Source organism: Lissotriton vulgaris, chromosome 11 (assembly GCF_964263255.1).
Source record: "Lissotriton vulgaris chromosome 11, aLisVul1.2, whole genome shotgun sequence".
NCBI classification, from domain to species: domain Eukaryota; kingdom Metazoa; phylum Chordata; class Amphibia; order Caudata; family Salamandridae; genus Lissotriton; species Lissotriton vulgaris.
In genome coordinates, this window is record NC_141699.1 from 298,749,304 (window position 1) to 298,776,847 (window position 27,544).

General features: G+C 43.7%; 1 protein-coding gene across 1 annotated transcript in view; it reads right to left on the reverse strand.

The window, feature by feature from the left end:
* The window catches only part of SPRING1 (SREBF pathway regulator in golgi 1), an 84,265-nt gene extending 56,728 nt beyond the window's left edge, over nucleotides 1-27,537 (reverse strand). Inside the window, exons 1-3 of the mRNA XM_086943261.1 lie at nucleotides 27,408-27,537; nucleotides 12,236-12,472; nucleotides 429-585 (exon numbers count right to left, since the gene is read on the reverse strand). Coding sequence (XP_086799387.1) covers nucleotides 429-585; nucleotides 12,236-12,346 — 268 coding nt within the window. The 5' untranslated portion in view covers nucleotides 12,347-12,472; nucleotides 27,408-27,537. The remainder of the gene's footprint in view (nucleotides 1-428; nucleotides 586-12,235; nucleotides 12,473-27,407) is intronic.
* Nucleotides 27,538-27,544: the final 7 nt, after the last annotated feature.

A 27,544-nucleotide genomic window follows, 5' to 3' on the forward strand; every position in this document is an offset into this window, starting at 1 on the left:
GAGAGAAAAGTTAAACCTACATGTATACTGATGAAGGGGATTGTCCCCAAAGCCCAACTTGTCAATGTTTTGCAATTTAAAAAGCAACCCTTTTAAAACCCCAAATGTTATGTAATTACCCTTTTCTAATAGCTAAAAACAGTCACACAGGCTGCTGCAAAATTATGACATTTACCATGGTCTCTCAAAGTCTCTTAAATAACAAAACAAAGTTGGAAATATGTAGAGGGTGGAACCTTAGTAGTTCACTTTGTGACGTCCATGCTGACCCCAGTCTTACATAAATCATTGCTGAAAGCTCTTTCAAGAGACTATGCATCTCACAAAGGTGGGAGAGGAGCTTCTCCAGGGACACCGACAATTATGAAGGAAATAAGTTAAAAGGAGCTTTGCCAGAATGACTGAGCTCCTCTGGCAGGAAACCTTACCCAGATCATCAGTGATGAGGAGCTTCCCTTGAACTGAATTTCGGCATTGGTTGCTGGGCCTGCTGCTGTTTCCCAAGTTGAACTTTACTCTCCACATTATAGGCCGGTCACGATCACGGAGCTCAAGAAGAGTCCTGTCTCTTACAACCCTCTCTTCCTATAAGGATATAACAAACAAGATAAAATGTGCCAGCCAGTGAAGGAAAACTGCCAAGAACGTAAGAATACAAACTAACTTTGCTAAGTTATTATTAAATTGCAAGGCACTTTAAACATACTAAAATACCACTGACATAATCTTAAAAACAGACTAATTTGTGAAAGGTTTTTAAAAATATGTTTATCTCTAGTTTTTCTTTAACCCCTTCCAAGCTGATGACGAGCTGGGCTCGTCATGGCGTAGCCTCCTCGCACGCTGATGACGAGCCCAGCTCGTCATAAAATAATGTCAAATAGCAATTCCCAGCACAGGAGGGGAATTGCCTTAGCAGCCATGGAGTTAATCTCAGTGGTGCAGTACCAATAACATAACATCTAAAAATATCAACTCATACTTACTTTTTTTGCAACAATTCTTAACTAGGCGTTTAAGTAACAGACAAGCATAACACAAAGCCTAAATTGTTTCAGGACATCATTAAAAAAGTATGTATTCATACAGAGCATTACAATTCTAAAAAAACCGTAGTCAATGCTTTAGTGACATCAAGGCTCGACTACGGTAATGTCTTGTACCTGGGGGCAAATAAGGCCACTGTCCTCAGACTACAGACTGTACAGAACGCAGCAGCACGACTGTTATGTAAAATTCCATTCTCTACACCTACCACCAAATATATCAGGAAACTTCATTGATTAAAGGTTGAGAACAGAGTCAAATTCAAAACCTTATGTTTTATGCATAGAATTTCCACTAACACTGCCCCTAAATATCTGCAGAACCGGGTGCGTCCCTATCGCCCCACCAGGACTCTGCGGTCCTCCACGGCCAATCATTTTGTAATTCCAAAATTTAAACTGGCGCGCATGGGTGGCAAATCCTTCTCAGTTCTTGGACCATCTCTCTGGAACTCAATGCCACCGACATTGAGAACAGAGCTGAACTACGTAAAATTCAGGAAGGCCATAAAAACCTGGCTATTTAATATCTAGCATGCCATAGCTTATTATATCGGGATCTGTTGCGCCGGGAAACCCTTTGTTGGGTAGCTGTGCGCCCTATAAATGAAATAAATAATAATAATTAAATATAAAGAGCAGCAGAGCTCCACAGACGATAAGAGCAAACACAAAGGTTTTCAGTTATAGTAATGCAGGATTCCCCAGTTCTACACTTCATCCCTCCTTGTAATCTTCCAAAGCAGAGAGTGAGGAGGATATGGACACTAGGAGGGAATTCATTCCTTAAATATGAAACAAGAATCAGATCTGTAAACAGACGCAAGACTGCCCTGGCCAGTACCTGATTACTAATATTCGAATATAAGAATAGTGACTATATGGTCTAGGTTTTGAAAGAAAAGCTTTTTTTTTTAAACAAAAAAAAAAGAAACAATCTTCATTGAACTTTAAAATCACAACACCGGTTGACTCATGGGCTCGTGTAAGAAAGTCATCATAGCACTAAATTCACATGGGAAATGAATGGCCATAAAGTCAAGGCAAGACAACACATAATCGTTTATATCTATGCATGTGTGCTAGCAAGGAGAAGAGCTACACTACTTTAACTATATACTAGGCCCGTTAGCCAGTACAGCAACATATGTAAGCCCTTTCGGGACCCGTGCAATACTAAAGCCATTAGGGCTCGCTGTGGTAGTGGACTGATTCATATTTCGTCTAGCTCATTTTCACAGCTGTAAAGGAGTGAGAATATTTTTGTTAAAGACATTAAGGGCTGGGATTAAAGATTCAGGCTCAGTGGGTGTAAGTAAAAACAAGTTAAACAATTAAGGAGTTGTACAAAACATGAATTCCATGAGAAACAAGACTTTATATTCTAAGCTGTAGGGTTGCTTGTCCTCAAGACGTAGAAATCTCTCAAATAGGTCTAATCTGGTTATTTTTTTAAACTTATAAGAGAAACATAATATTTTAGAAGTGGACCTATTAATAGCCCTCCTCTGCGCTTCAGGATGTCTTAACATTTCTGTCCACCAAATAATTGAGTAAAGACATTCACATACAAAAGGTATATATTAACTGGTGATTGGAGAGAGCTCGACCTAATTTTGTTGGTGTGGTTGTAAGTTTTATAAACTGATTTATTATTATTATGGAGTTTATTAAGCGAACGGCTACTCCCACCGGGGGTGTCCCGGCGCTGTGGACAGTAACGGTAGTGACCAAGGCGGCTAGTAGCTAGAGAACAGGTATGTTTTCAATTTCAAATAGGGGTTCTGAATCAGTAAGTCTGAGGTTAAGCAGAAGGGATTTCCATAGCTTAGCCGTGACCACCGCAAAAGCTCTATCTCCTCTTCTGGAGCGATGGAAACGGGGAGGGAGTAAGAGACGGAGGTGGTTAGATCTAAGGGAACAAACTGATTGGACCTGCTTCAATCTGTTCCTGAGATAGCCTGGTTCATACCCATTTAGTGCTCTAAAGGCCAGGACCAGGGCTTGGAACTGGATGCAATGAGATATCAAAAGCCAATGCAAGTTCTTTAAGTACAGGGAAATGGAGTGGCGGTAGGGAACGTGGCAGATCAGTCTTGCTGCCGCGTTCTGGACGATCTGTAGTCGATGACGTAGATATGCAGGAGCCCCTACATATAGACTATTAGAGTAGTCCAGATGTGAAGTGATGAGGGCGTGACCGACAGTCCTCATCGAGTCCCTGGATAGATAGGGGGAGATTTTCTTTATCATTTTTAATTTGCCAAAACAAGCAGAGGTGACCTTTTGGATTTGCGTTTTGCATGACAGTTCGTTGTCAATATAAAACCCAAGGTTCCGGGCCGAATTGGCCGGGATGGGGAGTGGGTTCAACTCAAGCGGCCACCATGTGGAAGACAGCATAGGGGATTTCAAATAAAAAAATAGCACCTCGGTTTTATCGGTGTTCAATTTTAACGTATTAGATGTCATCCATTGAACAATGTTAGTGAGGCAGGATTTAAAATGTCCTAGTCCTTTGTCAGAGTGGTTTCTAAAAGAAAAGATCAGCTGAGTATCATCAGCGTAAGAGACCACTCTGACACCACAGTCCTCAATAACCCTTGCAAACGGGGACATGTAAACATTAAAAAAGAGTGGGCTGAGGGCCGACCCCTGAGAGACTCCACAGCTAAGGGGCATCTTATCTTTTGATAGGTAGGGACGACACCACACCTGCTGCGTTCTGCCAGACAGGAAAGATTTTATCCATGTCAGTGGCGTGCCCTGTATCCCTATGTCACAGAGTCTGTCCAGTAGTATGGAGTGGGACACAGTGTCGAAGGCCGCGGACAGATCGAGGAGCACCAGCATGGCCACCTCATCTCTGTCCACGGTCTCTCTTATGGTCTCTGATACCTCCAGGAGGGCCGTCTCTGTGCTATATCCGGATCTAAATCCGGATTGGGTATAATGCAAGAGATTGTTAGATTCCAGGTAGTCAGCCAACTGCTCCTGTACTACTTTCCCCAAAATGTTGGCAGGTTTGGGGAGGAGTGAGATAGGCCGGTAATTGCTAAGTACCGTAGGGTCGGCATCCACTTTCTTTATTATGGGGATTAGCATTGCCTGTTTCCATTCTGACAGGAATTGGCCAGAGTAGAGGGAGGTGTTCCAGATGGAGATTAGGGGGGCGGCGATAAGTGGCACCAGCATCGTGAATACTTGAGCCGGAACAGTTTCTAGCGGAGAGCCAGATTTACATTTTTGCATTATCTGTGGGACAGAATCCATTGAGATGGGTTTGAACGCTTAAAATGTGGTTGCAAAGGCCAGTAGAAGGGGTTGGACTGATATCACCTCACCATGCCCCCTCGACGGTGTGAAAGAGGAGAAAATATCCACAGCTTCTATTCCATACCAGGTGGAGAGAGACAGCGATTAGCCTGGAAGTGTTATGCATGGTACAATAACTTGCCCACTTTAGGCTAATTTTTCTGAAAAGTGTCCGTTTACAAGTAGTGCAGATGCTGGTGAAAGCATGAACAGAGGAGGTGATGATTGGCCACAGAGAAGATAGCTGCTCAGTAGAGGAGCTCCTTCATGTAGTGTTTCATTTGAAATGTGCCCAACACCATGCCAATCATCTTCTGGAAGTAGGTCAACAAGCTGAAATCCCTTACATTCTGTCTCAGCATAACATAAGGGAACAACTCAGCTATGGATAAGTTAAACACAATGTTACAACAGGGGGCATGGAGTAGGCACCAAATTCGGGCCACTTGTTCAGATGGGATAAGAACATGCAGACTTCCATTTGTTTTTCCTTTCTCCTTTACAAAATCATACATGTGCAAATCTCCTGCAGTTTGGGACTGCAATACATTATTAAGAATGAATTCTTGAGCAATGGGTTGAGGATGGTTTAATTTTGGACGATGAGAAGTGGGTGGAGGCTGTGTCCTCCCCTCGAGAAGTGGCGATCTCCATGAGACTTCAGTTGGTGCAACTTAAGATCCTCCACCGGTCCTACACCACGGGCCCGGGGTTGTGCCAAATGGGGCTCGCCTCAAATGCGAACTGTCGAAGTGGTTGTGGTATGCTAGGTACCTTCATGCACATTCTGTGGGAGTACCCAGAAATCCGGAAATACTGGTCCAAGATTCATGAGAAAATGAGTGAGGTGTGGGGTGTGCAGGTTGTATTGGAGGCACGCCGCTGTTTGCTTAATGTATGGGAGTCTTCCAACCTTTCGATTCATGGCGGGCTTTGGGTAACACTTGCCTGTATGATTGCCAAGCGAAACATCGCACAACTATGGGGTGCCGGTCGGGCACCCCGGGTCCGAAAATGGATGGATGACCTTGATTGGTGTATGTTTCGAGAGAGAGCTGTGTATGTGGCCAGAGGGAGACCCCGCAAATGGGGAAAGATATGGGATGCCTGGAATGCATACCGAGGAGATATTTGCACACCACCAGAAACCGATTCAGTAAGTGAGGACACTGAGGCACCATGAACCCAAATGTGATACTCCTGCATGATTCTGTATCGCTGGAACACGGATTCGCCGAAACTGTATTGCAGATGTCCGTTGCATGATGGTCTTGTTTGTTGTAAATGTCAATTGTTTTCAATAAAAACAATTAAAAAAAAATGAATTCTGCAGGAAAAATAAATAAATAAAAAAATGACATAACTCAGGTTATATTTGGTGTTATTTACTACCAGCTGCAGCCCTCTGGGAGTGTGTAAACAAAACCAGCAACTTTAAAGAGAAACCAGGGTGTATTATCTGTTCTTTCCTTATAGACTTGTACATACTTTAGTACCTAGTCACTCACTGGAGAATGACTCACTTTGGAGTGAATACTGTTTTTTTAACTCACTTTGCAGGTAAAATATGGACAATTTGATAAGGCCTGTCTCTTCGTTTCACTGTTCTTTACCTCTTCCCTCCTTTTTGCTGTTTTTCCTTGTTATACTACTCAGGTTTTCATACACATTTCTGTTTATCAATGTTCATACAGCCTTGAAAAAGTCACTCTGTGACCAAACATGTGTTGGCTGTTTCTCAAGATCAAGAACTGAAGTAAGTGAATTTTGTGAAACATACCTGTACTGAAGATCAATCATTCTACACATTCTCATAATAAAGTAACATCTCTCATCTCAACATTAATCCTGACTGTCTGGACTCTGTACGTTCCTCCCTAACAAGCCATCCAGTGCTTTGGTTTTCCCTGTTATAAAAGTATTGCATTGGATCCTCGATCTTGTTGTACCCACACCTTTGGTAGTAGGGTGTGGGATGACCTCAGAAGCACCACACCAACATTTCCTGTGCTTTGTATGTATTACTATACTCTCCTTATAATTTGTACATCAATACGAGGTGTGATTATTAATCCATTACTGCCTTTCTCTATGATAATCTAGTTGTGGGTCCCTGTGTACTGCATATTGGACATTTTACAGCTCGGGTGCTTTTTGCAATCTTGATACAGATAGCTCATATCACAGACATTTTACAGCACTGTATAAAAAAACTCCACTCCATGCTTAAGACCGGATGGCTTTTGTGGCAGTTCCAGTCGCCTAGCTCGTATTTGGGCCATTCCTCTTTGTGTGTTCGACCTGCCCATATGAGCTTTTTAGTTTTGCCACCTGTAGATTGTCATTCGTCTTGCTCCGAATGAGGCATTCTTGACCAAGATATATAAAATGTTTAACTCGTTCCTCTGGCAAGGTAAGAGACCCAGAATCTCTTTGAAAACACTTCAACTAGCCAAAGAAAAAGGAGGTCTGGGCCTTCCAAACTTCAGGAACTATCAAACTGCATATCTTTGCAAGCAAGGAGCAAACTGGCTACTCCCCCACTCTGACTACATTACAGTATGGGTGGAGAAAGGAAGATCAATCATTAATGAAATCCTGTAATCTGCTCTCCTAACCATGGATATCTCTTCCATTCCCCATTGAAAATACATTAACCAGAATACCAAAAGAGCCCTGCAACGCGTGGATCAATTATCTGTGGTTAAAATTAACAAATTCAACTTAACCTTTCTTTGGAACAACCCCAATCTGATGGTAGACGGAGAGATGTTTTTCTGGGAAAAATGGTCAAAGACCTTTTTACAGGGAAACTCCCTTTGCCTTTCTCACAGCTTCAAACACAATACGATCTAGACTCCTTAGATTTTTATACATTTCTAAAGCTAAAGTCACAACTCGAGCTACGTTCTATAAAACCTACCGACCCATCGATCCTCACAAGGATGCTACAGTTGCTAAAGTCAGGATGCGCAGTTTATAAAATCTACAAACTTTTATCTCCTAAACCTCGTAAATCACACTTAAAGAGTGAGGCACAATGGGAATCTGAAATCAACACCAGAGAAATCCCCTTTGACTGGGACAAGATACATGTAACTCCCTTCTCAAATAAAATGTCACCAGTATTATCTCAAACAAAGCTAATGCTAATAAACAGGACATACTGGACCCCTGAAAGGATTTTTAAACTTTAAACGAACTTGCCCATATGCTCTTCTAATGCCCCACCTTACAAACTTATTGGGACAACATATATATGAGTGAATAAACAAAACATTTAATATCAACCCTCCTCCCCTCCAGGGAATTTTCTTATATTCTACTGGACCCAATGCTTCCAGATGTGAATGACCACTATATGCTGGACCTCATGCTTACATTGGCCTGCAAAATAGTACTCTAAGAAGTCTTCTTCAGAATGAGACAAGAATAGTTGGCCTTCATTAGAGGGGCTGACAATATTATTACTATTTTGAATTTATAAAGCGCCTGGTTACACTGTACTAGTGTGTCCCCGCGCTGTAAAAAACAGCAAAGCCAGAGCAACTCTGCTGCTGTTACTTTCCACCTGCCCAGAACCTAGCCCCGCCCTACTCATTGGGAAACAGGTGAGTTTTCAGCTCTTTGTGGAATACAAGCTCTGAAGTCTCCAGCCGGAGATTCAGAGGAAGTCTGTTCCACTGTTGCGCTGCCAAAACACGGAAGGAATGCCCTCCCATTCTCACACTTCCGGATTTCGGAACCTGAACCTGCCCGTCCCGCTAGATTTCAGCTGTCGGGTAGGGTGATAAGGGGTTAACGGGTTATGGAGGTAGGTGGGCCCTTTTCCCTGTAAGATTCTGTGGCCAACACATATGGCTTTAAACCTCACACGTTCCTTAATCGGAAGCCAATGTAGTGTTCTCAGTGCTCTCTTCGACGGCGCTCTCTTAGGTAGCATCAAGACCAGGCGTGCAGCTGCATTCTGTATGCTTTGCAGCCTCCGAGTGCACTTAGCATTAGCTCCCAAATAGAGGACATTCCCATAGTCCAGCCTTGATGTTATTAAGGCATGGACCATGGTTTTCCTAGCTGTCAATGGCAGTAGGTCCAATGTCTTCCTGAGAACCCTCAGAATGCCAAAGCAGGTGCCGGCCACCCGTTTTGTGTGGTGCTTGAACTAGATTTTGGTATTGAGCCATACCCCCAGGTCCCTCACTTGATCGCTAGGAGTGGGTAGAGGGCCTAACGCTGGAGGCCACCAAGCTGAGGTCCACACCGAGGGAGCCTTCCCCACAATCAGTACCTCAGTCTTGTTTCCATTCAACTTGAGGTAATTATTTGCCATCCAAGCCGCCAGTTCCTGCAGACAAGAACAGAAGTTGCTGGCGACCTGGTCCTCTGGCTGTGTCAAAGCCACAACCAGTTGCGTGTCGTCTGCATAGGACACGACTTCCACCCCAAATTTGTCCGTGATCTCCGCTACTGGTGCAACATACAGCTAAAAAAGGGTTGGGCTAAGACTGGACCCTTGTGGCACCGCCCTGTTTCAGGTTGATGTCTTTGGATCAGTAAGGTCCCTGTGCCACTTGGAAACTGCGATCCACTAGAAAGGACTCCAACCATTCCCATGCTTTACCCACCATTCCTCCCCTTTTTAGACACTGCAGCAGCGTGTGATGGGCTACAGTGTTGAATGCTGCACTTAGATCCAGCAGGATCATCACCGCTGTTTGACCTTTGTCCGCAAATTTCCGTAAGGTCTCTGTAGATAACAGTAGCGCTGACTCAGTCGAGTGGAGTGCACGGAAGCCAGATTGGGAGAGATGGAGCATCTTGTGAGCCTCAATATGGGCTGTCAGCTGATTATTGACAGCCTTCTCCGCAATCTTGGAGAAGTACGGCAGGAGTGAGATGGGGCGCAGGTTCTCCAATTGCTCCATGCTGATATTGGGCTTTTTTTTTCAGGGGGAGCACCACCGCCTCCTTCCAGGGTTTCGGTACCTTCCCCGAGTTAAAGGAGAGCTCTAGTAAACTTCCGATATAGGGCTCTAGAGTCTCCATGCTGCCTCTCAGTATTTTATTTGATGCAGGATCTTTAGGGGAGCCTGATTTGATTTTACCAGCTATTATGCATAAGGCCTCCCGAGAAGGGAAACTGAAGGTCGTAAGGCAATCCATACCTTTTGCCTCGGTGGAAGTCTCCCCTCACCTGCAGCCTTCTCTGGACCACGTCCGGGAAAGAAGAGTATATCCTCTCTACCTTGTGCGCAAAGAACTGTGCCACCCAATTACAGGATTCCTCTGACCCTGTCATAGGAGCAGCAGTGCTGGAGAGGTCAGAGATCTCTTTAAAAATGGAGAACAGTTCCTTCACAGAGTTGTCTGCTCCCTCTATCCTACTGCTATAATAGGTCCTCCAGGTTTTTCCAATTAAGGTGTGGTATTCCTTAAGACCAGTTTTATATGCGTTCCTGTCAGTCACAGAAAAGCCTCTCCTCCATTGTCTCTCCAGGTGTTTGCATGCCGCTTTCTTACCCCATGAGTTTGTCACCGAACCATGGGGCAGATTTAGACTGTCTCCTTGGTGCATTACTCGACCAGGGCGCCGTGCTGTCCAGTGCCTCCATAATGCGCCTATCCAGAGCCTCACAAGCTGACTATCACCAGACCCCCTGGAGGCCCGCCCTGGCCAAGGGCTTTATTGAACGCCTCTGTGGAGAAATGTGCCCATTTCCTGCGTCTGTCCCCGATTCCCATATTGCCTTGTGTTTTGATTGCTGGTACCGCCGCCTTAAATGTCATCAGAAAGTGATCAGACCACACCACAGGAGTCGGGGTTCAATCGACAGCATCTCCCAGTTCGCAAAAATCGGGTCGAGAAGATGGCCATGGCAGTGGGTAGGCAGTTCAGATTTCAAAGTCAGTTGGAGTGCTGCTAATTCCTGCCGAATTTCTTGCGCCTCTACACTAATGGCTTCATCAAAATGAAGGTTCAAGTCTCCCAAAAGTAGTAGCCTCTCATACCTGAGGGCTGGCTGAGTTAAGCTCTCAATCAAACTTGAGGCATACCGCGCCCCTGGTCCCGGTGGTCTATACACCAAGAACCCCTTTAGGATATGATTATTCGATGCTGAGATCGAAAAGAACTCGTTTTCACTGTCCACAATATCAGCAGTCTCAAGGGTTCACTGATTCTCCCTACATTCCTCTCCCTGGTGCACTCCACATAGGAAACTATGGAGGTCTCTCAATGCCTTCTCCTTTAAATTTGACCTAGCGTGAAACCCATCTCACTACATTCCATCACACGAACGCCGTATCCAGAGTCATCGTTCCCTAAAAGGAGTCCTCCCGCCAGCCCCACCATTGCTAAAGATCGTATGTTATAGGATTGTTTTCCTATAATGTATTATAGTGATTTTGCTATGTCCTATATTGTACGCCTGTCATGTACCATAGATCGCATGTAGAAGGTGATATTCATAATCCACCTGTACCTCTCTAACATAATTGCATTTCCTACTGCATCGCACTTTGATAACTTGCTATCTCTTTTTTCTTCTTTTATAATTTTCTTTGGTTTTATCATGTCAGTATTATTGTTATTTAGTTATTATCACTGTGATTTCATTTGTATCATTTCGTACCATTCTTTTTGAAAAAATCAAAAACAATTTGAAATAAAAAAGTTTAAAAAAATAGTCATGATTAAATGCCAGTCTACTGCATTTCAGTGCCACCGCGTAGTCACTAGATAAACTTCAGCAGAAAAGTGGAAGAAACTAGGTACACTTGCATAATCGCATGCAATTTTTGTAATTTTGCATTAATTGTACCAATTTCCCCAAACTACATTATTAAGATACATTTCATAATCAAGCGATATTCATGGCAACATTTTAGAGAAAGTGCACTGGAACTTAGCGAATGACGAGAAGCACAGACAGAAATTTGCCCCAAAATCTCCCAAAAGGTGCTTCAGAGAGAAAAGTAAGTCCAGGGATTCCACAAAGAGTTATGGAAAAATCATAATAGAGAACGCTGCTGGTGATCAAGGGGGCACAGCCCATAGTTTCTGTTTGGATGTCTTTGCTGGCCATGTAAAAAAGGTATTTGTGTGTCTTAAGAAATTTTCTGGGATCAACTCAAGCCCGATTAAATTACTAAAGCTCTTGTGAATGAGGAAGCGCTCATACATGAAAACCAAACATACTCAAGTAATGGAACCAAAATAAAAAAAAATGAATAAATTTATGCGGCTAGTTTAGAGTTTAGCTGACGAGTTACTGTCCACCATATTACAAATGCCATTGAAATAATGCAATTGCAATACGGCGGACGGGCTATTTATCAAATCTGTGAAGGAGTAACCTTTCTGACTAACTCTATACCAGGCACTGTGTCATATTATATGTCACTAACACCGCCATGCTTCTTTGAGTCTCTGCCAGACATTTTTGTGATCTTCACTCGGCCTAATGAAATCCATTTATGACTAACTAGCTTTTGTAAAGTTCCCAATCAGCTAAGATTCTCTTGCTATAGAATACGTATAAATAAATACATTGGGCACATATTGGGGCAGATTTTGTGCACATTTAATCTATAAATTGTTTGAAGTGATTAAGGTAACTTGTCAATTTCCGCAAGGACTGATTATCAAAGGCCTTTCACAACATCGTAGGTAAGGAAATGGCAATTTATAACATGCTTACTTTCGTTTGAATCAGCCATGTCAGGTCTATGAAGGGAGCACGACAGATACCACATTGAAGAAAACATCAATTCTTCATCGATTAGGCATGATTACCATTAGAAAATGCAATTCATGTTTGTTGCTGAACTCTCCATTAGGATTATAAAGCACTGGAGAAAAGACATACACTTACCTGCTTGAAAGTACTCGTAAGAAAGTAGATGAGAGAGAGGCCAAACACCACTCCAAGCACCCAGCGCTTCCTCAAGATTTTACGCCACAGCATGGACATAAACTGCACCATATCCTCAATGCAGCAGAGCTGCTGTTATTGCCGAGGAATTAATTTCTTTAAGCTTCCAAATTCCACATGGGCATTAGAGCAAAGGAGTGACAAGAGACCAGACTTCATACACTGGCTTTTCATTAACTGTGAAATGTAAATGGCAGTAGATTATGTGAAAGATAGTAGGTTATGTGGAAATCTAGATAGTTGACAATGCACAAATTAACAAAACATACGAGCATACATATTATACTTCTATGTTAACCCTTCTCAACATTCAGTTTAATGACTTACACCACCCCTCCGTACCCCCCGGAGATAACCACTACCATTACCACTGTGTATTTGCCACACTCTTCCCCTTGTGAATCTCAACTCCCAACAACTCGCTGCATTGCCCCCTTTTTTCCCCCTCATGCGATTAACACCTCATTTTACCTTGCGTGTTTTTACTTATCTGTCTCTCCACTACCTACAACACCCTCCTTTCTGTTATGTGTAGGCAAACGTCTTTCGAACGTGCAAACTCCCATCTCAGTTTAGACTCTCGGCTTGTGTTTCCATTTTCCTTCTGTGCCTCTGTTCTGATCCTACCTCTACGATTTGCAGTCATTTGACATCTTTCCCATGCTTGTAATCTCCTCCATACGTCCACGTCAGCCACACCCTCTCTTGGATATGCAGCTACGATTTTGACAAATCAGGTATGGTGAAACAAGCAAAAGCAGGCACAAACAGCATGCAACACAACTGTCTGATTTGAACAGTACAACTGCTGCAAATTACAGCCAGGGGGCACCCACTACCACACACTTCCCTCACATCCATAAATAAAAGCAATTGCTACTCAAACTACTGCACATTCAGAAAGCACATAGTCCTCCTTAACAATGGTGGCAGCATTACTGCAGTTTTTAAAATCGATAAATATACATGCATGATAGCAGAGCCAAATAGATTTCTTTATCACAGTATGTATAATATTTATGCAACCCTTTGGGCGACTGGGAGGTAGAAGCGATGATTTCACACTCCTCAACCGCGTGCACATTTATTTACACATTCACTCTCCATATTATCTAATACACCCGCTACTCAGGAGGATAAGAATCCCTGCATTCCCTCTAGGGCTGTAATTTTGCCAGTCATTTTGGTAAAGGACAAATCAATCATTTTAGCCACAAACGCGAGCAACCACACTTTAATAATTTCTCTTTATTAAGCAAAACAACATGAAAAGTAAAATAAATACAATCACTTTAAAGAAAAACGTAGCTGCTTTGTGTGAGCATTACACTGAATATTTGATTCATGCATTTGATAATGCTTTATAGAAAACTTGCTGCTACATTTTTGTAATGTAATAACACTGCACATAACAGGTTTACTATCACCCCACTCACTCGTACTTCTATTATTCACTTTGAAAAATGTAAAGTTTGTCCTGTTGTAACTCAACCAGTGACCTGCACACGTTCAACTCTCACGAAAACATAAAACCTAGCCCACAATTTTCATGATGATCTTTAGTCACTTGCTGCACCTTGCATCAAGCATTCCACGTAACAAGTCACAAAGATGTACATGGCACATGAGTGAATGGCAGCTCTTACACAGTGATGGCCAAAGGGAATTCTAGAGAATGAAAGGTGTCAGCTGAAACTGCATAGCTGGTGTATTATTGACGTGTGTTTTTCTCTTAACATGACAGGTTAGAAATACTGTAAAATTAGACATAAAATGATAGGCAGTGAGTGTGGCTATACTTTCGTTTTCGACGTGAGGTTCCATTTTGGAAAACACCATGTGACAACCTCTTTTAAGCTGCAACACAAGGTACTATCAGCACAGAGGAACTGGTGTTTTACTAGTGTAGCCATGGCCACATTATGTGGGTTTGCATTCTTTAGGATTTATGTGTAATGTATTCACTTAATTGAAATATTGTAGATTTGAAGCAAAGAATGAAAAATACTTCATATCCTTGGATCCTCCGAAGTCTCACTCGAAGCTGCAGCCCTGTTTATAACTCACGAGAGAGGAAGTCAAATGTCCTGTACCAAATTACGGCTCCTTTCCTCTTCTCACTGGCTCAAGTAACTACATTACCCAACATATCTAAAAGGTTTCAAGTCTGTCCCCCAAAGCTATTGAAAGACAGCATAATTAGACTCTTCAAGAAAACTATTTAGCATGTGTCTGTCTTCGAGAACCTCTTACAACGTGGGAGCATGAGCAGAAAGTTACTATTCTGCAAGACTCTAGTTTTCTACAAAACCACTTCTGGTAGACAATATAGGTGTATTCACCCAAAGTTTGTTTAATATATTAAGCCACGCACTCCGTTTCTGCCAAATGTAGCCACCTTTTACCCCACATTCAATGGAGTTCATAGGCCAACCCTGTGGAGTAAACTCACCAATCTGAAAATCCCTTGAAGCCCGATTTAAAGTTTGACCGATGGATAACTCAATCACAAATGTGATGGATTTTTAAGTCTAGCGATACCTCTTCACTCAAACACTTGGTGTGGAAATGGTGTTACAGACAGAATAGCAATATCAAATGGACTAAAGCAGGGATGTTAGCTCGCCCATATTCTCTTTATCTGCAGATTATTCGCTCTATCTTTAAGAACCTAAAGAAAAGCCCACCCACATTGAGCAAGAAGCCATTCGACACAATTCTATACGCAGGCACCTTATCTGGGTATGCACTTAAGTAAACTTTAATTTGCAATACAATTGAGGGCAAACTTGTAACAAGCATTTACAATGCAACGGTTTCGCCTTTGGAAAAGTTAGAGCTATTGGCATTGTAAATGACAAAATTTGCAATTATGTGTTGGTTTTGAAAACAGATAAATAAATGGCATTGTCATTTACATTGCCAATAGCTTAATCTCTCGCAAATGTGAGACTTATTGTACCCTACGGACGAGCTCAGCAGACAGCAATTACTACCACACACACACACCCAGAGCCACACACACACCCAGAGCCCCCCCCACACAAACACACAGAGCCACACACACACCCAGAGCCCCCCCACACACACACACACCCAGAGCCACACACACACACCCAGAGTCCCACACACACACACACACCCAGAGTCCCACACACACACACACACACCCAGAGCCACACACACTCCCAGAGCCACACACACTCCCAGAGCCACACACACTCCCAGAGCCACACACACACACCCAGAGCCACACACACACACCCAGAGCCACACACACACACCCAGAGCCACACACACACACCCAGAGCCACACACACACACCCAGAGCCACACACACCCACCCACCCAGAGCCACACACACCCAGCCACCCAGAGCCACACACACACCCAGCCACCCAGAGCCACACACACACTCAGGAGAGCAAGCACAGCAAGGGGGCAGGGAAGCAAGCACAGCGAGGGGGCAGGGAAGCAAGCACAGCGAGGGGGCAGGGAAGCAAGCACAGCCAGGGAAGCAAGCACAGCCAGGGGGCAGGGAAGCAAGCACAGCCAGGGGGCAGGGAAGCAAGCACAGCCAGGGGGCAAAGAAGCAAGCACAGCCAGGTTGCAGGGGAGCAAGCACAGCCAGGGGAAGGGGAACCAGGGGGCGGAGGAGCAAGCACAGCCAGGGGGCGGGGAAGCAAGCACAGCCAGGGGGCGGGGAAGCAAGCACAGCCAGGGGGCGGGGAAGCAAGCACAGCCAGGGGGTGGGGAAGCAAGCACAGCCAGGGGGTGGGGAAGCAAGCACAGCCAGGGGGTGGGGAAGCAAGCACAGCCAGGGGGCGGGGAAGCAAGCACAGCCAGGGGGCAGGGAAGCAAGCACAGCCAGGGGGCAGGGAAGCAAGCACAGCCAGGGGGCAGGGAAGCAAGCACAGCCAGGGGGCAGGGAAGCAAGCACAGCCAGGGGGCAGGGAAGCAAGCACAGCCAGGGGGCAGGGAAGCAAGCACAGCCAGGGGGCTGCCACTCAAACGAAAACAACTCCCAGAATACCTTAAATAGCTAAATGAAACCTCAGAAGTAGAAACATTATTACACCCATTCCTATGAAGCTCTTCACCCACTCTCCACTAATCTGTTTGAATCCTCAATCATGAGTCAGTGCGAAGAGTCAACAAAGAACAAGTTACTAGAATACATGTACTAGATGTAGAATTAAGGATGACAACCCTGAGTCAATGCAAAGTCAGAGAAAAAAAAGTCCCTGTCAATTTCTGCACCTACACAGTTCTTTAGTTTTTATTATGTCGCGTGATCTCCTTTGAAGCCCTGCAAATTGAAACGTATAAATCTGCCTTCTGCGCTTGCATGCTTTACCTTTTATGCTCACAGGGTGCTAACAGATCCCTTGCCGCCCAGCTCTGTGATATGAAGACCATATTTTTTTTGTTAATAAAAATGTCCTGCCTCCCAATTCGGCATGAGCAAATATTTCTTTGACAATCTGGTGCATTGGCTGGTGTTTGCAATTGACCAAGGGTGGGGATAAGAGGCTGACTCTCTGGCGTGAGTACAGTGCTGAGGGGGCCCCCTGCAGCTCGCCCCCCCCCGCACTGCAGGGGATGCAGGGGCCTGTATTATGCCCCTGGCACTTTCCAAGAGTTAGGATTTTTTTTCAGCCCGAGGGTGAGGGCCAAAATGTAGAGCCCGATAGAGATCCTTTTTAGCACTTGCTTTTTAGGGCTCGCAGCGAAAAACGCGCGAAAAAGCGCTCTCGCAGAGAGAACTATAGCTGTTGGCTCAGCCGACAACGAGAGGAAAGTGGACACAAGACCTGGCCGCGCGCAGCACTTTGTCATAGGATAACGTTGCGCGTGTGAACTTCTGCTGTTTTCAGCATGCCAGAAAGAATCGGATCGCGTCGCGCGCCTCATGAACAGTTCCTTTAGAATGCAGGGGGAGTCTGGAGAGGGGCACGCGGCGCTGTTCACGAGGCGCGCGGCGCTGATAAACAGGCTGGCTGCAGTTAGCATAGTGTTTTGTGGAGAGCAGATCTAATGCCCTTTCCAATGCTTGTTGTGTCTGTTATTTACCACTGCACACAACACAGATACATTTTAGGGTAAAAGTGCAGTAGACGGAAGAGATTTCTAAAGTTTGAGAAAACACTTATGCAACGGGACAAATCAAGTGTGCATTAATCTAACTGCCATTTGTGCAAGTTGCCAAAATGTGCAAAGAATACTTTATCCTGTGCGCTTTCAGTGCTGGTTCTAGGGAAACCCGGTACCAGTCAGCCACGTAGAATACACATGCCATGAGCTTGCCCGATTGCCCCAGCAAGCATGGAATGCTGCCCTTATGCAAGAGGAGGGGGGCTGTAAAATGTGATCGTATAAACAGTTACAAATGTTAGCACCAAAGCTGTGAAAAAGACAAGAGGGTGACGAGCATGGCTGGGTTTGGACATCATGGTTATCTCTGAACATTTAAATCAGAATGAGATGTCAGTAGCCTGCAGCGTTCATTCAAGGTCAGCATATTACGTCACTGAACGTGGCCGCCATTAACCTGATCTGCTGCTAACTGAGCAAGGACCAAGGGGCACCCACAGTAACAGTGTTTGAGGTAGTGAGTAGGATGTACAGAGTAATAATGAAACACGCGGCACTCTCACGAGGACAGCATCAGGGGAGAAGCAAGTGCAGCGCTGCTCATAAACTGCCCCGGTGCCAGTCTGGTGCTCTGTGTGGCACTGATTCAGCCAGCTCTGCGTCCACTACAGCTCGTGCAGGGAGGGACTGTTGTATCTATACACGAGGTCTTAGATGCACCCCTGTTAACGACTGCCGCCCTCTCTGTGTCGTCACCACGGCAGACCCTGATCTATTGAAATGGCGCGCCGAGGGGTGTTTTAACGCAATCATGTTGAGCAATCACAGACGTGCTTTGTCTTTCACACTGACAGGTGTCTGCACGACTGACTGACGCGGAGTATGGAAACTCCTACATCCACGGGGGTCACACTGCGCACCCCATCTGATTGTACTATCTCTCGAGCGCTGAATGGGGTCATCGGGGCGCTACAGGACAACTAGCAACGTGGGAGATTCCAGTTTCACCAATCAAGTCCACCAGGCAGGGCTCCTTTGTTGTCTGATGTTTATTGTCCCGAAAGTAATTATAGGGCAGGGCGCTCTTTAACAAGGATAGTGTTGTTGAATGAGCGAGGGGGAGGGGTATGTTGGGGGTGAGGGAGGCCCTTGTATGATTATTTTGCTTTCAGATCCTAGAAAGACCCCGTGGGCTGTGGGCAGCTCCCCTGTGCAACCACTAGAGACACATTCCGGTGCTGCGGATGCAGTTTTGCAGTGCAGCACGGTTCGATTTATTCCTAAAATCAGCTAAACTGGAGTTACACGACAGGGCTTCCATGTGCAGACGTCTGTGCGGTATCCACGGGCGCCATGGTGGAAACCCCAGAGATCCCCCTCCCCCCAAAGATGACAGCCTAAACCTGCACCAGCATGATGCAAAACTATGACCTTACTGCCCCTACCCCTGACACCCCAAGGGTGAAAGAGTGAACCTGCAGGATTTGAATCTATGACATTACTTCCCCCTATCCCTGACACTACAAGGAAGACAGTCTAAACCTGCCGCCTCACGGATGCAGTAGGGGAAACCACACGTTTTTACCCAAACCTCAGCACATTCAATGCCAAAGCCCGGAGTTCACTAAATCCATGTGGAAAAAACAGCGTAGTTCTGCGGGACAGCCCTCCTTGTCACACCCTCTGTTAATTTCACCTGCACGGCACGGGGCTCATGGTCAGTCTGTGCAAAGAAACGTGTACTTTAACAGTACCCCTTTTAGCCCAGGCAGTGTCGCATACACCTGTTTTACCAGTCGTCATAGGCCTGTGTACTTGCAAAGTGTATTGCATCTGTGTTTGCATGACGTATATCACGTATTTTACTCTGTCGAGGCTCCAGTAACCATGATAAATTTAACGTCACTGTGCACTTTCCACATGTGGATTCATCATGTGTGTGTAAAATCTACGTGTGTTCATGTGTCACGCATGTATGTGATCAAAGTCAGATACAGGCGCGGCATCAAAACTCCGCTTCTCTCGCCCTCTCCCACACCAACACGCATACCACAGAGGTGCACACACACACGCCCAAACAGATACACACAAACAGAAAAACAACCGGGAAACATACCATAACTCAGACACATCGACACGGGAGCACGCTGACATGAAGAGACATACATAGAGACACACCGAGGCATACACAGAGACTGGTAACCATATACATGCACGCACTTAAACACCGAAAAGCGCACTGATTTGAACACCTGTACAAAATAAACACACATATTTAAACACTTATACAAAAATGTAAACATCTATACAAAAATAGATTTAAAAACGTTGGTACTAACAGAAATAGCTACATGTTGACACATGTAAGCATTCAGGGCTCCATATGCATTGACACGAACATCATACACACGCTGCCTCGAACACATACCTGTAGACACATATTGACAATAATAACAGGGCACTCGCAGTCGCATATCGACATGGATGTGAAATGGGCTCGCCTTTATTTTCTAGCGCCCCCCGTGTAGTTACAGGCAGGGTCACCGGCTGTCCACAAGCAGCAATCACCGAGCAGAGAAAGCAATCCCCAGGACTCGCAGCTCTGCTAGGCCAGGACTCCGGCAACAACCAACCAGTACTGCCCGGCGCAGACAAACGGAGATCTGCGGCCCTAGCTGTGCTTATAGACGAAAACAACGCCCGTCCGGGCAGCGGCTACGCACTTTAATCCCCAGTCTGTCTGGGGCTACAGACAAACAGCAACCCCTAACCCAGGCTAAGGCTACAGATAAACAAACATCAATCTCCGACCCGGACTACGGCTACTGACAATCCCTAGCCCAGGCTACGGCTACAGATGAACGGCAACCCCTAGCCCGGGCTACGGCTACAGACAAACAAACCGCAATCCCCTGCCCGGACTATGGCTATTAACAAACGGCAACGCCGACTTCGGACTATGGCTACTGACAAACGGCAAAGCAGAGTCCGGACTACGGCTACTGACAAACTGCGGGAACGGGCACACGGACAGCGGGAGGGGGGGCGGGAACGGGCACACGGACAGCGGGTGGGAAGGGGAGCACTAACCTGGACTTCTTCCGGCGGCGGTCGGCCTGGAGGAATGACCAAAAAAACCTAAGAGAAAAAAAATAAACCACCGCCCACCGCCGCAATGACGTTTTAAAAGGGGCGGAGAGGAAAAAAAAATAATAAAAAAATAAAATAAAAAAAATTCGCCGGGACGCCCACGAATCGCCTCGGAGAATGACGGACAGATCTCTCTTCCAATGGCTAGCCTCCATTTATGGAGCTAGCCAATGGAAGAGAGAGGTGGGAATAAGCCACATACTGTTCTAACATAAGATTTCGCCTGCGCGAACGCTGCCGCGCAGCGGACGCCAGGCGAAACCTAAAAAGGATAAGCAGTCTTGGACAATCTGTACAAGGAGAACCAGTTTACTTGGAGATTGGACTACTAGAGGTTTGAGCTTATATTGTGGTTTCTTTTAATTAAGCAAATTGTTATGGTTTTTGTTTTTTCAAACTGTTTTTAATATTGTACTAAAAATATTTTCATTAATTATCTAGAATATATTTTTCTTTGTTTGTCAACCTTTTGTAGATCTCTTGTGAGGTCACGAACAGCACAAATAAGCCTGAACTAACTTTTAAAACCCCATTTTCTTTGCCACGTTCATCTTAGAATAAATTCATTCTTTGGTACCAATCCTTCTGACCCCAGTCATGACTACATTCTTTCCCTTTCAGCTTAGATTCTTTCAAGTCTTCAATTAATTCTCTTAGTTGTAAGGGAGACAATCACTAATTGAAACTTTGCATTCCATTATTTTTCTGATTAACAATCAACCCTAGTCCACAGGGAAAAAGTATACCACGTTTTTTACATTTATTTAAAAAAGGGCAAACTGTTGTCTGTGCAACTATTTTCACAGTTTTTTCTCATCCTTCATATTTTGAAGTATTCACTGGCTTTCTCCTATGAAAATGAGAAGGGGGAAAAGTTGGATGCGCAGATTTTTGTGCACAGTTCTTATTCAAGAGTTCTGATTTTCCACCAAATTTTGGATAAACAAAAACATGTGGCGAGTGCCCTTCCGTCACTAAATTTGTTTAGTCTTTCACCAAAGTGGTTAAATAGATCTGTATTTATTTGCTAGAAAATAATTTAGGCATGCTTCAGTTAGCAAACTATGCTGTATAAATAATGATTCATGAAATGCTAAATAAAAGTGAATGTTTATTTTAGGTATAAGAATGTTCAATATGCATTTGTCTTCCACAGATTCAGAAAATCAAAGAATACACAACATCTACCATAGTCTGTTTTAAAACAAATGTATATTATTTAATGTTTCTCTCTCCATACAGAACAATGCGTTTCCAGTAACAACTTTAGAGTTATCTAGTCGAGCTCTGCTGTAGTTGAACAAGCTATTTATTGTATTCCTGCATTTCACAATGTATGATTTCATCTCCTTGATTAAATATGAACAGCTTTAACCAATAAGATTTATAAAGGATCAGGGGCATTGTCCCAACTAACAGATTAATTGATTGTCACTGAGTTTTTAATCTAACCCTTCTAAATAATGTCATGCCATGAAAAAATGCGTAAGCAATCCACCCCAAAAACATTACAAAAGAAGTGTTATTTTGGGCTTTCTTTAGAGACTGACTATGTCGGTTTACTTCGCAGATTTATTTATATACGTATACTAATTATTTTGTTTTACGCTTTAGCTATCTGTGATAATATGTTTTAATAAACCCACGAGGTGATTAACTTTAAAAATCTTGTCAGGTTTAAGTTTTATTGATACCCTTGGACTAGGTTTCTGAGTGACTCAGAAAACCCAGTTCCGCCTAACGACCCTTTAAATGTCTTAATTATGGTCTCATCATAGCTGTACACCCTTAGTCAAGGAAGAAATGTATTCACTTTTCTTCCTGAACCAAAGCTATAAATGTCCACACCAGCTTCATGATTACCCTGTCTGTGGAATTTTGAAACCTTCCATCCCTCTTCTACGTCTTCTGCGTCAGGAGACATAAAATAATCTTTTTCTGCAACTCTTATACATAGCATCCAGCTATTTCTGGCAATCATACACTGTGCTATACTAAAAGCAGCAAATACTGTTGTGACTTAAATGTCTGCTTCAAAATCCTCCAATTTCTTGGTGACTCAAGGAGACAAGATAAGAAGTCCACCCTGACAGCGTAACCCCCTACAAAGTTGTTCAATGTTATTTTGATAACTTGAAACAAGACGTACCAAACAACTTTGTTCTTTAATAACTACAAGTCAGATAATAATCCCTGGAAATCCTTTTTCAAATGTTGCTTCAATTCACATAAATCTAAGATGGGCAGTAACTGTTGCCAATCTTGAGATGGTCCTTTTACAGCTGCCCCAGCGAAGGACGCCCCTTCGCTGGGGCAGCTGTTGCGCTGGCGCCAGGACGCCCCTTCGCTGGGGCAGCTGTTGCGCCTAATAAATGTTATTAACATAACATAACATAACATAACATTATGCAACCCTTGCTATAAACACCCATCACCATCGTAAAACTAAAATACAAGCACCAAATGACCTAAATACTCAACTCACGTTATTAAAAACCATATTCATATGGAGTAATTCCATTTGCTTCTAAAATATCCAACATGAGGCCTGTGTTCTGTGCATCCTCAAATTAGAAGCTTATTGGGATCTGACCCCGCTATAGGGTTCACAATCCAATTACATGTTAAAGCACTGGAGAGGTTGAGAGCAGTCTAAAGAACAAAATCCCACCCTTAAATTAAAATGCATACTCAGACAAATGAAGAGTGCATGCTATACAGGGGAGAGAACACCTAGCAACATTTACTGGAGAGCCAGTATGAATAACTAAACTTCTCTTGAACGTAACCATCAGTGTCTGAATTTTGGGAAGCGGGAAGCAGTACACCCAAATTTTTACCTTTACACAAATCCATATAAACACACAGCGCCATCTGTTCCAGTCACCACTATCACTGAAAACCAAAAGGACAATTTCACCCGCTCAATAAACCAATGTGTACATCATTTATCAAGCCCATCTGAATACCAAGTGATAGTTGTCAGAAAAGCAATGTAGCTGGCTTCAATATAAATGCGTGCAATTCCTACTAACAACTTCTGCTTTAACTCCTGTATACATCTATTTATTTTATCTAAATCTTACGCCTCCTCCTATTTTGGCATCAACACTTTGCTAAACGGGTTAAGCTTCATTAGCAACCTCTGAACATTTCTGGTGAGCATACTGAGACCTTTATGAAGCATATACAATTTGTCCGCTGTTAAAAAGCCTCACTGCATTTGCGGTAAATTGATGCACATGCTTACAACCTCTTTGCCTAATGTGGGGCATGAAAAATTATTAGGCATTCAAGAAATTTCTCCCTGAAGGGACAGACTTTCTGTATGTGCAGAATGAACCCAGGTAAAGACCCCTAAATCTAAAATTTCTTCCTTCAGAGCCGGGCCTTCTACACATTTTGGCCACAGTTTCATTGAATTAAGGAGCCAAATATTTTCTAAGACCTTATCACCAGTACTACGAAGTAGCAATCCATTATATACATCCATTTTATAACAACGATTTATAAAATGCAACACACTTGTAGCAGAAACATTTACTGCGGTTGACCTATCTCCCTCCTAAAGACATTTCTAGATTAACTTTCCAGCAAAGCTTCAGCATTTATCCCTAGTCTGCTTGAAATGGTTAGTATGTTTTTTTCTTACACTGCAAGAGGGTCACGTCAGTGCATTGCGGAGGCCTGCTCAAGCCTCATGAAAATCTGTAAGATCAGAGGCTGGAATCAGTCGGTGTCGGTCTGCTGAAGAAACAGAAACCTAACTCCTAAATCGATAGATTTGTGTGCCATCCCACTAAATATTGTAAATGCAGAAATGTCAAAACTCTTTAGGCATACTTGCCCATATACTATGGCACAGAAGAGGTATAAATTACAAGTATGCATTTATATCTTCAATGTATTAGAATGGTGTATTTATTAAACATTAAAACGCTTTTAGATCACTAGTATTTGATATGATGTATCATCTGTTGTAAACACATAAAACCGACATAAAACTGTACACCCACCCCATACATTCCTAAAATGCAAGCTTCAATATTCATTATACTCTTCACATTTATTAGTACGGTTTCCAATCATTATGAGTACAATGTCAGCAAATCTGTTTTTTCCCTATAATTATCATTTGGAAAATAAAATATAAAAGCTGTTTTGCCTGTATTCATTAAAATAGCACCACTGCTTGCCTGTGCAACTGTTTCGCTCATGAAATTGTATAATGCCCATTACACTCAATAGAAGTGTATACTTAAAACCCATTTAATTTCTTCTACAGCCTCCGTGCATCAAGCGTATTAGAAGTAATAGCAAATCGGGCTGTCACTACTTTGTCCGGCAGAAAGCACTTTAGTTGCAGAACGAATGTGAAAAAAATAAAAAAAGTTTAAGATTAAAGCCACATACGTACCAGCACATTTAGAATACAGCACCAAACTTAATTCACAGACATGTCTTTCATATGCATTCAACTGGCCCATAACCAACTCTCACGCTTCGATCTTCCCGAGGCTGGCGGACTAAATCGCATTACATTGATTAGCTGTAAATTACAGCGCTTAGAAATCTGCTATGAAACGCTCTACATTGTGGCCACCTGAAGTGTCACCTCATGCAGTTTGCAACCATTGGCTTGGATGTAGGTGGCATCCATAAACAAAAAATACACGTGTTTATTTATTTAATGCATTTCTATAAAGCGCGGACTTTACCGGAAGGTGTCAGAGCACGGTACAATAGAACCAGTTACGTTACATGAGAGAAATGTTACAAAAATGGAACAAAAATAGCAGGTCACAGAATCACAACAACGCAGGCAAAAGGAACACAACATCAAATACAGCAAGCACAGAATTTACAAACAAAAATATAAATACACTAGCAGCCCGTCCCGATGTTGTCCGGGTATGAATTGCTGCCGGCCAGTAGTATTTGTTTTGTAGGGTTTCGTTTTGATAGCATTTCTTATCTGTGACAGGCCTGTGAAACGCTACGATTCACAGTGCACTGCTGATGCACTTAAGAGTGCGCGTTCAGCAGTGTGTGAACTCGAGTTTCCCTACTTTATTTTTCCTTGCAACATTATATAGCGTGAGCACAATTTACATTACAGAAGAACACATTCATTTGTGGTAGGCACGGGGAGACAAAGCAATTTGCCTGGAATCACAGGATGTTGAGCTGATGCAGAGATTCAAACGTAGCTCCCAAGCTCTAAAGTTCGCAATTCTAGAACTTGTGGCGGGAGGTGTGTCTAAATGTGTATGTCGGTGCTGGCCATCAATGAGAGAGACCTGTGAATTTTTCAAATGGGTGGTGAAAAAATATGAGTATATTGCTGGAGATGTGGACCGCCGTGCCACCAATGTACTTACCGGGGGTGGGTAAACACCCATTATTCCGCAACTTTCTTCCTCATACCATCACTCCGCATACTTTCATTATGAAAGTACCATGACTCCGCAATGCCATTATAACGCATGGCATTATATTTTATAGGCTTTTACCACGCATACATTTGCAACGAAATTCGTAGTAAATGCATGAATGGTAAAAGCATGTTTTTTTTTAATGTTTGGATAAGGTAAGTATGGGTATAGGGTATATGTTTTGGGGTACTGAGGTATATGTTTTGGGATGTTTGGGTATTTTAAGGGTTCAGATATGGTTATGGGGTACAGGGGTAGTTTTAGGGTTTAGGGATAGGTATGGGTTTTGGGGTATTTTTAGGATTCAGGGATAGGTTTGGGTTTTGGGGTATAGGGGTATTTTTAGGGTTCAGGGATAGGTTTGGGTTTTGGGGTATTTTTAGGGTTCAGGGGTAGGTTTGGGTTTTGGGGTACAGGGGTATTTTAGGGTTCAGGGGTAGGTTTGGGTTTTGGGGTACAGTGGTATTTTTAGGGTTCTGGGCTAGGTTTGGGTTTTGGGGTACAGGGGTATTTTTAAGGTTCAGGGGTAGGTTTGGGTTTGAGGTACAGAGGTATTTATAGGGTTCAGAGCTAGGTTTGGGTTTTGGGGTACAGATGTATTTTAAGGGTTTTAGGATAGGTTTGGGTTTTGGGGTACAGGGTATATTTATAGGGTTAAGATGGGTTAGTGTTTAAGGGTGTTGGGGTATTTTAAGGAGTAAGGGTGGGTTATGATTATGGGGTGCAGGGGTATTTAAAGGGAGCAGGGTGGGATTAGCACACAATATGAGACATGGCATGAAGGACGGAACGTACCACACGCCCCCAGCGTTTTCACGCCCCCCGCAAACGCCAACAGCACAGCGCAGACACGCCCACAAGGGACTACTTTGCTGGCACGGTTCTTTTACCTTTTAAATGTATATGGTGGGCGTCTGCATAGCTTATGTCCTTCTGCTGCAACTGCCCTTGCCAACGCTGTATTGGGTGTTGTGATTGGTGCTTTGGTTCCTGAGATTACCCGCCTCAAATGTTTGGGCTCTCTCTTTATTATATTAGTATGGATATGACAAATGTACAATGACTAAAACCCTACCCTTATCACCCTCGTCTACATAATTTAATGTTTCTGCTGTCCCTTGTATTTTGGACCTTGCGTTCTAATGTTACCAGCCGTATTCCCCCTGAGTTTGCACCTTTCGTTCTACTTTCCTCCGTGGTTTCACGCTCCGATCTCCTCTACGGGCGCTGATCACCCTTACGCCTCACTCTCCACAATATGTTTATGTTCTCCTTCTCTTCCTCTCCGTTCTCCCATATCTCCCATACTCTTGATTGTCTGCACTTTCCCCAGCGTGACCACTATTCCTGCCCCGACGGCTTTGCGCTTCGGTCCTCACAGCAAACTCAATTATGTTTACGACCGTTTCGTTTGTCTGTTCAGTTGGGTTTACCTGGTAAAGCGATTATCTTCCCAGAATTTCCCATAACAGACAGCATTTGAGACTAGAATTCGTCCTCCCTTAGCGCTCCCGCAACGGAAGTCTTGTATCCCGTGGTTGTGAATACACAGACGCAGCAGCCAATCAAG